The following is a 14,820-nucleotide window of genomic DNA, read 5'->3' as shown; positions in this document are numbered from 1 at the left end:
CACATGACAGGCATCAGAAGAAATCTGAAATGGGCAGAAAAGGTTATTAGGCGCCCTGTCTTATGTGTGACATTCATGGTCTTTGAGTTAGTTTTAAACCGTGTAAATTTTCGAAAAGGAATAATGCAAATGATTCTTGTCCTCAGAAACAGAAGAAGGAAGTGAGAAGGGGCTCAGAGAGGGGGTACTGGGTTTAGGCCCAGAGACACTGGCCATGGGATGGGGTGCAAATAGTTTTCTCTTCTAAAGAATGAAAGGAAATAATAAAAGCTCCTCAGGGTGTAGCTTTGCAAACTGGGGAGTCGGGGTCGCTGGGCGGCGCAGCGGGGGCCCCCCAGGGCACGCGGCTGGAGGCGGGGCAGGGCCAGCTCTGGGGAGCGAGCTGCGATCCGGCGCAGTCCGGGGGGAGGGGCGGGTCAGCCTCGGAGTGGGGGCGGGGGCGGGGGCGGGGGCGGCCCCGGGCGGGGAGAGGAGGGAGCGCGGAGGGGACCGGACGCAGCGCCGTGGGAGCCCAGCATGGAGGCAGAGGCAGCTCGCGGAGCCGCAGGTAAGCGGAGCCGCGGCCGGCGGGGCCCGGAGCCAGCTCGCCTCCCTCGCTGGCCGGCGCGATGGCCCCTCCCCGCGTGTCGGGTTTCAATGGCTGGGCTGGCCTGAGAGCTCGGGGCCCCAGAGCTGCAAAACGAGACCGTAAACAGCGCGCAGCGGCCAGGAAACTTTCTCCCGGAGTCGGCGCCAGGGCGCCACTAGCCGCGCACCTGTCGCCTCCAGGGAACTAGATGGGCCGACGGCCCGGGACGTCGGGTGCGGGGCCGACAGGCTGAAGCTCTCACTCCTGGGAGGGGTAGCCCTGGAGGGGTCACGGTCACGGTCACGCTCCCCCGCCCGTCTCCGGGGCCACCGGGCGTCCGCACCGCTGACCCGGGCTTGGCGAGCTCACTGACTTCCCAGCCGTGGTGGCCTTGTCTGTGAAATGGGAACCGCAAGGCCGGAGAGAAATCAGTAGAGCAGCTCGGGTTACAGCGGGCGCCTCTGCTCCCCCGCCGCCCCCTTCCCAGCTTCCAGGACGGCCTGTTTTATCCCCGGCACCTTGCGCGGCGGCGGGCGTGCGGCCCCCAATCCAGCAGGCCAGCTGGGGAGTCGGGATTTGGGGGCGCCTCCACCCCCCTGCCTTCCGAAACTAAGTCTGCCTCCTCCTGAGAGGCCCAGGAGGGGCCCTGCCCGGCTCCCTCTCCGGAGAACCAGGCCAGCGTTGCCATTCTGAGTCTGAAAGCACGTGGGACAAATCCCCAAAGGGCTTTCAGCCAGTCCCACAAAGGAGTGTTTGGGTGGGAGGTGGCGTAGGGGCGTTGGATGCTGAGAAAATGCCTCTTCCCTCCTGCATCCGCTTCCTCTGGCGGGGACCGGCGGCTGGAAGGGCCCAGTGGCCGGGGACCTCTCGTCCCCTCCGTCCAGTCCGGCCACGAGGCGCGAGGCCACAGGTGGCCAGCCCTGCCCCCGCGTGCAGTCAAACCCCAGACTGGCCGCTTTCTTTCCCCCCCATTTCTGTAAGGAAAAAAAACCCCAATATTACAGAGGCTCCTTTGCCTTTTATTGGAAGTCAACAGCGGCAAATGACTCGTTTTTTACGACCTGCACTTAAAAACTGTGACTCTGAGTTGTTTTCCCCGATTTTTAGAGCGAGTTAAGGAGAGAAGGTGGCCACTAGCCAGCTGTGTGAGTTTTACATTCCTGGTGAACGTTTTCATTGGTCTGGAGATTGAGAAATGGTTTGGTCGCTGTTTTTAGAGGTGGGGGTGGGGGGTGATTCTGTTGGGGTTTTGATTCCCCCCCCCCCCCCCGCCCCTGCGGTCCTTTCTGGAACGTTGGTCGCCACGGTTGTGGATAGTGAGCGCTGGGCCAGTTTGAGAACTGGGTCAAGAAACAAAAGTGACTTGCTCTTCTGATCTCTCTTCCACATCTGCAAGAGGGAGAAGGTTTTGCTCCCTAGGGAATTACTGTACAGGAATACCTCCTGTATTTTCAACACTTAAGGAATGGGCACAGAGTTGTGCAATCCCTAGCTTCTTCCTTCCCCTCCTCCTCGGAGTGTACCGTGAATCAGAGAGTTCTTCCCAACCACTGCCTTAGCGCTGTGCAATTCTACCCAGCCTTTCTACGTTTAATGGGAAAAGTAGGGGTAATTTCACTTCTGGAAAAGTGTAGTTGGCCTGAACAGTTTAAGGATTTTCCTGTATTTCTTTCAGCGTTTGCTGTGGCTTTCGTGGTTGCTGATGGACCAGAGGACACACGGCAGTTACACATTAATCATTTCCACATGTGCTAGAGCCTAATGGATTGGAGTCTTACATAGCTGAACCGATGCCCAAGCTTTGATAGCCCATTTCCAAAAAGGGCTTGAACGAATCGTGCCTACATAGGAATCCTTTTTTCTTTAGCAAGGAAGCATTAAACTAAGAATTATGCTTTCAGATAAGGTTGTGACCTGGTCCTCGCTTGTTCTAGCCCTAAAGTGTAGGGAAAGGGTCTGTGACACTCCCATGGCGTTGTGTTCTGGATCTAGAAGAGCCTCCTCAGTATTAGGGTGTCTGGTTGGGGGATATGATACAGTGGGGCTCTGGAGCTACCCCGAAGTAATTCAAGACATGCCCCAGGGCCACACACACACACACACACACACTCACACTCACATACTCTCCCTCTCTCTCTCTCCCTCTCTCTGTCTCTCTCTGAGGGTTTTTAATTTCTCTGATGCTGAAAAAGTTCTTAGGTCCTAGCAGACCATCTGCTGCTGTCATTTTAGCTTGGAGCATCCTGGAAAAGAAAAGGCAAGTCCGACACGGTCCAGTTCTGTATCCTCTCATCCTTCACCTTGAATCTCCCTCATCCATAAAATAAGGATGTGACCTACCTCGTAAGGGTTCCATGCGACCCTGAGCTCATCACTGCCGACTGCTGGGTCCATGGTAAAATGTAGGGTCCCCTCTGAGAAGGCCATTGTTTTGCCCTTCATCCCTTCTGTTTATACCTCAAATTGAAAGGTTTGTGAGAGTTTCCTATCTTATGATCTCCACTTAGAAAGTCAGTTTAGGGGTGCCTAGGTGGCTCAGTTGGTTAAGCATCTGACCCTTGGTTTCAGCTCAGGTCATGATCTCACAGGTGGTGGGTTCAAGTCCCGCGTCGGGCTCTGCACTGACAACATGGAGCCTGCTTGGGATTCTGTCTCCCTCTCTCTCTTCCCCTCCCCTGCTCACTCTCTTTTTTTCTCTCTCTCTGAAAAATAAATACATTAAAAAAAATAAGCTATTAAAAAAAAGTCAGTTTAGTGTTCCAGGTCAGAGAAGTTAGGTGTTGGACAATTTGCACTGGTAACAAAGCAAAGCTTTACAGATGGGAAAGCTAGCACACAAGGAAGACTCCAAAGGTTGGGTTGACTCTGAAGCTTGGGTTGGGGGAACAGGGACAGTGATGAGTTCAGTAAAGGAACTGACTTTCAGAGGGGGAAAACCTGAAGCAATCTAGACACAGGGATTTCCGAATGTTCCAGAACATGCCACCCATGGGTGATACTGAAGATACTGAAGAGTTAGTCAGAAACACTGACTCTGGAGTGTGGGAGAATCTAGAAAGGCCAGTGCCTGCCCTGAGCTCTGTTGGGGACCCCTGGAGGTCTGGCGAGGGTGTCTCCTGGGAAATGGGAAGAGGAGAGGAGCTGAAGGCACAGCCTGAAGCCTCAGAGAGGGGGAAGTGCTGAGTTTATGAGGCATGGACCCAAAGGAGGAGAGACCAGAAAGAAAAGCCCGGGGCAGGGCCTGGTGCTGAGAGAGGCTGAGGCAGGCAGGACCCGGGTCTGCCCAGAAGGGTGTCAGGGCAAGGGCGAAGTAACTTGCCTAAAGTTACCTGCTAGTAAGTGGCAGGTTGGGATTCACATGGGAGTGTTCTGACTCTCCAGAGAAAGGAACTTGTCATAAGGGTGATGTTTGATGTGGAGCCCCTCCCACTTCCTTCCTGAGAAGGAAGTAATCCACGAGCCAGTCCTTAAAGGGCCTCCTTCCTTAGGGACGACCTCATGCGAACATAAAACTTAAAAAAAAAAAAAAAATCAAATATTTATCAAATGTGGATCTTATCTAGTACAAGGTCCAGAAGGATCCCCATAGAGGCATGTGGACCTGGTGAGTCTGGGCACATGAGTTGAGTCTCTGGCAGCGGGGCCTCATTGGGGGCAGGGGGTAGGGGGCTGGGCTGGCCACTTGGACTCATGTCACTGTTGCTAAGTGCTTTCAGGTCTCCATCCCTTCATCAGGAAGGAAGGGAGAAGATGGGATGGTCTCTGAAAATCCACTTGGCCCTGAAGTCGGTCAGTTACTTCCTACCCAGCCAGACTGTGATCTCTCTGAGGGCAGGACCTTAATTAATCTTTGTTCTGTAGCGCCCTGCTCTGACCTGGCCCACAGCAGGAGCTCCATGACCTTTGAATGGAGAAATCATTTCCTTTTAGGAGCTGGTGAAAGCTTTTGTTGGTTGTGTTGGTCGTAGGATTACCGCATATTAGGCGTATCAGGATATGGGATGACCCAGGCTGACCTGCCCTTGCTGGTGCAGGGTGTCCCTGGACAGGGCTCTGGTCAGTCCATTCCTTGGGGTATCTTTCCCGGGTCCTGCTTGTTCTGGGAAGCCTGGGTCCTGAGCAGGTCCTCCTAATGGCTTGGGCATTTCGTGTTACCCCCCCAAGCCCCACCGTTGGTTGTGATTCCTTGCCGTATACTGCTGTCTGTGCTATAGATGGTCCTTACTCCATTTCTAAATGAGGGCTGTGAAATATCTGTGTTAAATGGGGATCTCCAATGCATGAAGCCAGGCCAGAAATGACTCGTGTTCTGACCTCCTCCTGCCATGTGTTGGCAGAATGGTGTGAATGATCGAGCGGCCAGGACTCCGGCTGGATGGTGGGAGGGCAGTGGGCATTGAGGTATTGTCTTTCTGACCTTTGAAACCCTAGTCTGCTGACCAGCTGACTGGCCTTAGCTCAGTTCCTGACAGCAGTTGGCTCCCGCCTCCTCTGATGACATTCTTATTTGTAGCTTAGCCTTGGGAAATCCCAAACAGAGGATTGTAGAAAATGGCTCTGTTTTCTGCTGTGTCCGAGTGGTACAGACAGAAAACGCGGGGCAAAATTCAAGCACATTTTGGGGTCAGATACCCCTGGTGTCATGTGACTTTCCAAGTCTGGGTTGCCAGGTTGTGGGGGCCGTGGCAGTTAAGACTGACTGTCAGTAGCAACTGAAGGTTGGGACCTTTGAAAAACACTCATTAGGATGTAACAGCTGTGCTTGAGAGATTCCATGCTTTTTAGTGCGTCCGTCCTCTGTTGTGGGTTTTCTTTTCCAAGGCCCTTGATCAGCAAGCTGGGGTTGGGGGTAGGATACACAGGGTGTCTGAATCCAAAGGCCACTGTCTGTTGACATCCTGGCAGATCATCCTCACCCCACGCTGGCCCCCGGGGAGCCCTCTCACATCGAGCTCTTTGCCTTGTCGATGCCCAGGCAGTGGCCTCATTTCCCGCTTAAACCAATACCTGTTGTCTGTCCAGGTGTAGAAACCTTCCACTGTGCTTCTTTGCTCTTCCAAAGGAGGGCAGCCACAGGGCCACTGGGACTCAGGCAAGGTAGAGGTCTGGGGACCCCAATGGAGGGCTGTAAGGGAGCTCCTGCCCACGTATGTGCTGGGGGCTCCCAAGGCCCAACCAGACTTTCGAGACTGCTCGTTTTTCTGGACTTGCAGAAGTGGATAAATGTGTGTTTCTTGGAAACCGAGTTTCTAACCACTGCTCTTGAATTGCATTAAGATAGGGAACAAGCTGTGTTCATTTCTTCATTGCATTTTGCTGAAATAAACCCTAATCAGAGCCCTGAATATTTCATTCAATGGTAGGAGCTGGAGAAGATGTTGTGCAGACTTCCCCATTGTGTAGACCTTCCTCTGGCAACACTGTCCTTGCCCAATATTCTTCTGCTACTTTGTGGACTATTTTTGCCGAGTGTATGTATGTGGGTAGAGGGGTATAATGCCCAAAGCGAATTATAGTTGGTTGTTGGTTTTGGCCTTTATACCTACCAACAAGTGATTTCTGTAATGCATATGTATTGCTTACATTTGGGCTCTTAGAACATCTTGGGGGAAAAAAATAAGCTATGTAGACAGAAAGGTATTGCTTTATGTTTTTTTCATACTACATGAACACTGAATAAAAATATTATTAAAATATTAAGAAATATTTGGGTAAAGACACTAATGAACAAAATCTGCCCTGCTAAAGCATAATCTAGTTATTTGTTGATGAATATTGTTTTTTTAAAACAAATTTTAATGTTTATTCATTTTTGAGAGAGAGAGAGAGAGAGAGAGAGAGAGAGAGAGAGAGCATGAGCAGGGAGGGGCAGAGAGAGAGGGAGACACAGAATCTAAAGCAGGCTCCAGGCTCCGAGCCGTCAGCCCCGATGTGGGAATCGAACCCATGAACTGCAAGATCATGACCTGAGCCGAAGTTGGATGCTTAATCGACTGAGCCACCCAGGCACTCCAATAAATATTGTTTTTTAACTGTAACAATTAAATATGAGTATCAACAAATCATCATGTTTTCTTTTTTTTTTTTTTTATATTGAGATACCCTTCCCCAACCCTTGTCCTAATTCTGTTTTTTCTCTTTCCTATTTTGAAATGTGATACCTATATTTCTATTCTTTTGGGGGCTAACTTAGAAATTCTATTTATTTATTTTTTAAAGTTTTTAAAATTTATTTTGAGAGAGAGATAGAGAGCAAGTGAGGGAGGAGCAGAGAGAGAGGGAGACAGAATCTCAAGCAGGCTCCGTGCTGTCAGCACAGAGCCCGATGTGGGGCTCAAACTCAAGAACCGTGCGATCATGACCTGAGCCCAAGTCAAGAGTGGGACGCTTAACCGACTGAGCCACCCAGGCGCCCCTCACTTAGAAAATTTAAAATGCACGTTAACTTTCATTCTGAAACTAATCAATTTTAAACTTTCTTGGAATCACGTCAAGACCTTATAGTGTTCCCATTTCAATTATCCCCTTTCCAGTTTACGTGTTGTTGTTATGCAGCACCTTTGTTGTAATTTTTAATTTCCTGATTTCTAACTTCTGATGTTCTGAGTTTTAATTTCCTCCAGTTAGATGTTTTTGTTTCATCTGGTCAGCACTGGCTTGAGTTTTAGCCACGTGGTTATTATTTTCTTTGCTTCTATTCCTTCTTAACTAACTTACCTTGAGGTTCTTCCCTTATCTCCTGGTAGGTATCCTTTAGAAATAACTTCAGTGAGGATTTTCTGGTAGCAGACTCCCTCAGGTTTGGTTTTTCTAAACAGTTCTTTATTTGCCCATGTTCTTGAAGTTACTTTTGCCGGGTGGAGGATCAAAGTTCTTTTCCTTCTGCCCTTTAAAAATGTTCTTCCATTGTCTTCTGGATGCCATAGTTGCTGTGGAGAAGGCCGCTGTCAGTCTACTCAGCATTCCCTTGGAAGATGTCTTGTGTCTTCTGGCTGCTTCATTTTGTGTTTGTTGTTTTGCAGTTTGGTCACAGTGTGTCTGGGTGGGGATTTTTCTTTTTCTTTTTTTCCTACCTTGGGGATTGGTTGGGATTCTAATATGTGAGGATAGGTATCTTTCATCAATTCTGGAAAAATTTCAATCATGATTTCTTTAAATCTCAACTCTTCTCCATCCTATTCTCTCCTTCTAGAACTTCAGTTAAGATTGTTACTGGACCTTGAAGTTCTCCTTTCCTCTTTCTTAACCTGCCTACCGTATTTTCTGCCTGTGTCTTTCTATGCTGCATTCTGGGTAATTTCTGCAGATATATTTTCTAGTTCATCAGCTCTTTAAGACATTCATTTCTAGAGGTTCTGCTTCCTTTCCCCCTAGGGTCTTATTGGCCAAACAAAAAAATGTTGGCTTTTTAAATTTCGTATTTAAATTTCTTTAGACATATTTAAGATCCTTATCTTCTCTACTGGACGGTTTCAATATCTACAGTCCTTGTGGGTCTGATTCAGTTTGTGCTGACCCTTTGTGGCCATTTCTTTCATCATATGTTTAGAGATTTTTGAAATCAGGTGTGAATGACCCCAAAGCTGGTGCCCTTCCCTCATGCCCAAACTTCACAACCCGTGTGGCTCCATACTGGGGAGATTTGGCATGGTGGTATCCTTTTGTGCATAGCTTCATCTGTCTTTTCTGATGGGCTCCATTCGTAATACCTTAAGGAAAATACTTAGTGTTTTAAAATAACGTACATCTTATTCTTTCTGTTGGCAGGTTCATCAATTTCCCCCTTTGGAAAGAGCTAGGATCTTAGCAGACTTAGATTGCTTCCAGTGCTAGTTTATAAATCTGTCACAGGCTGAAAGCTCCTAGTAGAATTTCATTGACTTATATAGAGGGGAGGGGGTAAAGTAGGCCACCTTGGCCCCTCACCCCATGCATCCAACCACCATCCAGTTCTGCTATGTTCACTGCCCATCTGGCTGAAGCCTGCCATCTCTTTCTCGTTATCTCCACTGCCGTCTTTGGTCCAAGCTACTGTCATTGGCCACTTCAACCTGCATTGCCTCTGGTTTGGTGCTGACTGCCGAGTTCTGGAAGAAGGAGTAAAGACACGCTCCAGCTATCATGGCGTGTTGGGGACCTTTCAGAGGCCTCCTTTTGCATTTTCCTTGAAACCTGAAGCTGGGAGCAAGGCCAGGGTCCTGAAACTAATGCAGGCTCACTGGCCGGCCTTCAGCTCTTGGAATCCTTTGGCTCCTTTCTTCCTCCTACATGGGCTGTTCCTTCAGTGTTCTGGGCCCTTGCCCTGCTCTGCACGGGGCTGACATTTTATTCTTCAGTCCTCTGCCTAAAGATTACTTTCTTAGATCGAACTTCCCTAGTCCTCTTGTCTCCTGTCTCCCCTTCCCTTCTCCTGCCATACCATGGGGGTATTCAACATTTTTTTTTTTTAAAGATTTTGTGTCTCCCTGACCAGGCTGTAAGTTCTAGAAGTGCAGACAGAGACTGTTTTTGTTTTTCTCCAGGGTATTGCCCGGCACCCCTACATGATGGCCTTGATGTCTTAGGTTACACATTTTCACATAGCTTTATGGCAGAAAATTTTGCAAACCTTTGCTGTGGGCTTGATATTGGATGTGACCTGGGTCTGATTAGATCTGTTGCTAGGACCCTGGGGTATCAGGGAGACCTTGGTCTAAGCTGATGTCACCCTTGGGCAGGTACCCTGGGGACAGGTATCACAGAGGCCTCAGGGTGTTACTGTATTATTATTTTATTTATTATTCATTTTTTAATTTTTTTACTGTGTTATTATTTTAAAAAAGCTGGGAGAAGTTTTCTTTTTTTTCCCCTCCAAGCTTTAAAGTAGCTTACCAAATGACAGTGCACACTCAGTCTGTCCTCTTGACTTCAGGCGTCTCCCAGCCACTGCTGTCTTTGTTTGGAGCCTTGCACAGCTGGACGGTGGGCAGAGGTGGGCATCATTGCCCTGTGATGAGGGTAGTGTGAATGAATCCTCTGCAGGTAGTGGTCCACTTAGGCCACTCCAGCCTTCCCATTTAACCCTTTGTGAATGCATGTCTTTTTACTTCTTACAAGGCTTTCAAAGTACAGAACGCTCTTTCTTTAATTAAAAAAACTTTTTTTTTTAATCTTTATTTTTGAGAGAGACAGAGAGAGGCAGAGAGAGACAGAGCATGAGAAGGGAGGGGCAGAGAGAGAGGGAGACACAGAATCCGAAGCAGGCTCCAAGCTGTCAACACAGAGCCTGACGCGGGGCTCGAACTCACGGACCCTGAGATCATGACCTGAGCTGATGTCAGACACCCAACCGACTGAGCCATCCAGGCGCCCCTTAAATTTTTTTTTAATGTTTATTTTGTTTTTGAGAGAGAAAGATAGGGTGTGAGAGGGGGAGGGGCAGAGAGAGAGGGAGACATAGAACCCGAAGCAGGCTCCAGGCTGACAGCACAGAGCCTGACGCAGGGCTTGAACTCGTGAATGGCGAGATCATGAGGTTGGCCGCTTAACTGACCGAGCCACTCAGGCGCCCCCAAAATACAGGTTACAAATTATGACTGTTTGGGCAAAATACTTGAATAGACCTTTCTCCAGAGAAGATATACAGATGGCCAGCAAGCACATGAAAAGACGCTCAACATCACTAATCATTTGGGGAACGCAAATTAAAAGCATAATGATATCACTGTACACACCCTTTAGAATGGCTGTTATCAACCCCTCCCCCGCAAAACCAGAAAATAACAAGTGTTGAAAATAACAAGAATGTGGGGAAATTGGAACCCCTGTGCGCTGTTGATGGGGACGTAAAATTGTGCAGCCACTGTGGACAGCAGTATGGTGGTTCCTTAAAAAAATTAAACATAGATGGGGCACCTGCGTGGCTCAGTCTGTTGAGCGTCCGGCTCTTGACTTTGGCTCAGGTCATGATCGCACGATTTGTCAGATTGAGCCCTGCGTCAGGCTGTGTGCTGACAGTTGGCAACCTGCTTGGGATTTTCTCTCCCTCTCTCTCTCTGCCCCTCCCCGACACGTGCATGTGCACTCGCGCTCCCTTTCTCTCTCTCTCTCTTTCAGAAATAAACTTTATTAAAAAAATCTTTTAATGTTTATTTATTTTTGAGAGAGAGAGAGAGAGAGAGTGCGAGCGAGTGGGGGAGGGATCTCAGAGAGAGAGAGAGAGAGAAGGAGACACAGAATGCAAAGCAGGCTCCAGGCTCTGAGCTGTCAGCACAAAGCCTGATGCGGGGCTTGAACTCACAGACCACGAGATCATGACCAGAGCCAAAGACAGATGCTTAACCGACTGAGCCACCCAGGAGCCCCAAATAAATAAACTTTTTTTAAAAAGTTAAAAAAAAATTAAACATAGAAAGTTCTGGGTGTATACACCCAAAAGAAGGGAAAACGGGCTGAAAGAAATATTTCTAAATCCGTGTTCATTGTACCATTATTTACAATAGCCAAAAGACGAAAGTGGTCCAAGTATTCAATAACAGGTGAATGGATAAACAAAATGGCAGTTTTACACACACACACACACACACACACACACACGTTACATAACGTAATATTATTCAGCCTTAAAAAGGATTATTTTAAGCAGTGCTGTGCTGAGTGCTAGCTCCGATTTGGTGCTGGCTTATAGCACATGGCTCTTGACATGATATACATTAGTAACCGGGGGGGGGGGGGGCGCTGGCAAAGGCTCCCCTGGAAATCTTAAGATCTGAGTTTGAGTCCAGCCCTACTACTGACTTTCTGTTTTTGAACTTCCGTTTCCACATCTGAGAAATGGGGTGAGGCTCTGTGTGCTTTCTTGACTTCAAAGGGTTGACGTACATTTCAAACAAGCAAGTACTTGTGTGAAAGCTTTTTGTAAAACTGGAAAAAAAACCTATGTGAATGGAAGATGTACATTTTATTTATTTTTAAAAAATATTTAGTTATCTTGAGAGAGAGAGAGAGAGAGAGAGAGAGAGAGAGAGAGAGAGAGAGAGAACATGCATAAGTGAGCAGGCGAGGGGCAGAGGGAGAGGGAGAGAGAAAGAGAGAGAGAGAGAGGGAAAAGGAGAAGGAGATATCTCAAGCAGCCTCCACGCTGTCAGCGCAGAGCCTGACTCCGGGCTCAGTCTCACAAACCTTGAGATCATGACCTTAGCAGAAATCAAGATTTAGATGCTTAACCAACTGAGCCACCTAGGCACCCCAAAGGGTACATTTTATGTGAGAACTTCTCATTAGTATTCTGTTTTCTCCCAGCTAGTACTTTTCTAAAAATTTATTTTATTTGTTTTTTTAAAGTAATCTCTATGCCCAAGGTGAGGCGGAAACTCAGGACCCTGAGATTAAGAGTCCTGTGCACTTCCCACTGAGCCAGCTAGGTGCAATTTAGTGGCTACTAACTTTGATGCAACTATTTGTATTTCGTGTGTGCTTCTTCACCTATGTTTTAGTTTTATACAAAAGATCCAGTGCCCTTATAAAAATGTAGCTACCTTGACACGTTTCCAGGTATTGGGGAACAATTGTCTTCTAAGTAAATAATTTTTTAGGATTCAGGTAAATCCATTCGTTTTTTTTTTTTAATGTTTATTTTTGAGAGAGAGAGAGAGGGAGGGAGAGAGAGAGAGAGGCAGAGCACAAGTGGGGGAGGGGGGCAGAGAGAGAGGGAGACCTGAAATCTGAAGGCGGTTCCAGGCTCCAGCTGATAGCACAGAGCCCAAACGGGGGGGGGGGGGGGGCTCGAAGTCACGAACTGTGAGATCATGACCTGAGTCAAAATCAGACGCTTAACCCACTGAGCCACCCAGGCACCCCTAAACCTATTCTTTTCCATTCATTCTCCATGGGTGGTAGTCTGGGTGATGAGTCTAAGTACTTTGCAGCGTGCACAACTTAATCTAGAACTGGGATGTGGACACTGAGGACTGGTCTATTTTCAACTCCCTCTGATGCTTTGCACAGGGCTGGGCATGCCAGATAGAAGCCGATCTTTCCCTCCTCTTCAGAGGTATTATTGTTTGCAGTGTAATAGATGAGCATACATAGAGATGGTTTTCTGGATGAAAGTTTATGAAGTCCATTAAGAGCCACAGTTTTGGGGTGAGTTCTGAGAAATGTTACTCTGTGAGTAATGGGTAAAAGCATTACGTTGATGAGGAGTTATTTTTCTTCCTCTCGTTGCGTCCTGTGTGGTTTAGGGCTCTGGTTCCGCTCTGGACAGTTGCTCCCCACAGCATTTTCCCATCAGCTTCAGGGCCATCGCGTGTTGTGGTGGTGTTACTGACACCGGGGCTCGGTATTTTCACAAGTTCTTGGTCAATTACATTCATGATACAAAGAGTCAAGCTTTCTGCATTCTCCCGAGCCTTCTTCCTTCTCAGTAAAGGTTAGACAAATATGGCACCGTGGTGATGATCACATGGCACGGAGCGGCTCAGGTTCAGGGGTGAGGAAAGCCCGAGCTTCCTACAATTGTCAGGGTCAGACAATTACAGGTTACCATTCAGAAGGAAGTCTACATTGGAGATGCCGTGTCGTCCCGGCTGCCCCAAGCAGGGCTTCACATTTGTCCTCTGATGTGACACCTCTTTGGATGCAAAAACAACAGCGTGTTTCATTCCCACCTCATGTCCTTTTGAATGATTCAGGGGAAGAAATAGTTTTGTCTCTGTATCACTTGCCTGCAAGTAAGATGCACCAGTGGTCAGATTATACAAGACCTTCATATTAAAAGCAATTAGGGTTCCATAAACCTTTGTGTGGGTGGGCACATAAAGTCATCGGCATATTTTACCGTCTTAGACTCGGGACGAGGGATTTATTCTCAGCCAAGGCAGTGACAAGTTGCAAGTGGGCCAATACTAAATATGTGATAACAGAGCGACAGGCTCCCTGTCAATTACCAGGGAAGGAAACTTTCCTGCCACCACCTGCAGACCTTTCCCAGCGTGCTTCCGTGCGTTGACAGTTTTGCTCATCTGCTCAAAAAATTCTAACATATTCTACAGTCTGTCTTCCAACTTTCTGTTTTTTTTTTCTCACTTCTTAGCAAAGAATATTTTGGCAATCAGATGTTCTTCAAAAGCAACAAAAATATCTGAGTGGATGTTTGCTTCACCTTCTGTTTTCTACTCTTTTCTGTGGATGATCGCTCTTGTGTCACCGTGGCTCCCTTGGCTGGTGGGCCTTTGGGCTCCGAGCATTTGCATATTTGCTCTCTGTCTGAGAGCGATGCTGCCTTCTGCCCTGATATTACTTCAAAACACTCTTCCCGGGGCACCTGGGTGGCTCAGTCAGTTGGGTTGAGTGTCCGACTCTTGATTTCGGCTCAGGTTATGATCCCAGGGTCGTGGGATTGAGCCCTGAGTTGGGCTCCCTGTGGAGTATGGAGCCTGCTTGAGAGTCTCTCTCTCTCTCTCTCTCTCTCTCTCTCTCTGCTCCTCTCCCCTGCTTGCTCCCCTTTCTCTCTAAAATAAAAAAAAATTAAAATACCCTCCCTCCTCCAACCCCCCACTCTTCTCTAAGTTGTGCTTTTTTTCATCTGTCAGTTGGTGTTTTGGACACAGGGGTCCCTGGTTAAATAAGTATGGGAAATACATGCTGGATTAAGCAAATTCCACTGCTTCAGGATTTCTCCACCTTCTGCTTGCTGATAGGCACGCGGAGCTCCCGGCACTGAGCTCTGAGGACAGCAGGCCCCCATTTTGAAACGTGCCTGCCTTGGAAGCCCCGTTCACAGCATATCTTATGGAGCTAAGTGTTCACGGGATGTGCTTGGGAAAATGCTGGAGTGGCAGGAGGAGAGTCCTCGTGATGGCTGTGCAGACTTGGGTTTTAGGATAGTAAGTAAATGCCAGGCAATGTTTTGTTCAACTGTGGGTATTTCTCACTACAGGTTTCCCCCACTCTCTGCAAGGAGAGCCTTCCTATGAGGCTGAAATGGCATAAAGAGAAGAATCAGTTACCATGGACTTACATGGTGTTTGAGCATGCCTAGTCCCGAAAATAACCTGTCGCAGGCTTTTCTGATACCTTAGGACACAACTTGCTAAGGGATACATAAAATAAATCGAGATAAAGCGCAGGTGCTCACAGACACCGTTAGAAGTTCTGGCAGCTTGATGCTGAGATGCTGAGATCCTTTCCGGGAAAGGAATTTCTCCCGACCACTGTGTGCTCACTGTGTGTGCCTTGTGCCTTGTCTGTAAGGGCTCACTGCACAACCGATG

At 48.0% G+C, this 14,820-nt stretch overlaps 1 protein-coding gene across 2 annotated transcripts in view; it reads left to right on the top strand.

Moving 5' to 3' along the window:
- Nucleotides 1-480: 480 nt before the first annotated feature.
- The window catches only part of LOC101100212 (protein FAM169B), a 91,733-nt gene continuing 77,393 nt past the window's right edge, over nucleotides 481-14,820 (top strand). For both annotated transcript variants that reach the window (XM_023254964.2, XR_002742821.2), the window contains exon 1: nucleotides 481-547. In XM_023254964.2, the coding sequence (XP_023110732.2) occupies nucleotides 517-547 (31 nt within the window). In that variant the 5' untranslated portion in view covers nucleotides 481-516. The remainder of the gene's footprint in view (nucleotides 548-14,820) is intronic.

This window comes from Felis catus, chromosome B3 (genome assembly GCF_018350175.1).
Source record: "Felis catus isolate Fca126 chromosome B3, F.catus_Fca126_mat1.0, whole genome shotgun sequence".
NCBI lineage: Eukaryota > Metazoa > Chordata > Mammalia > Carnivora > Felidae > Felis > Felis catus.
The sequence above is the reverse complement of the archived record's forward strand: the minus strand, read 5'-3'. Positions and strand labels throughout refer to the sequence as shown.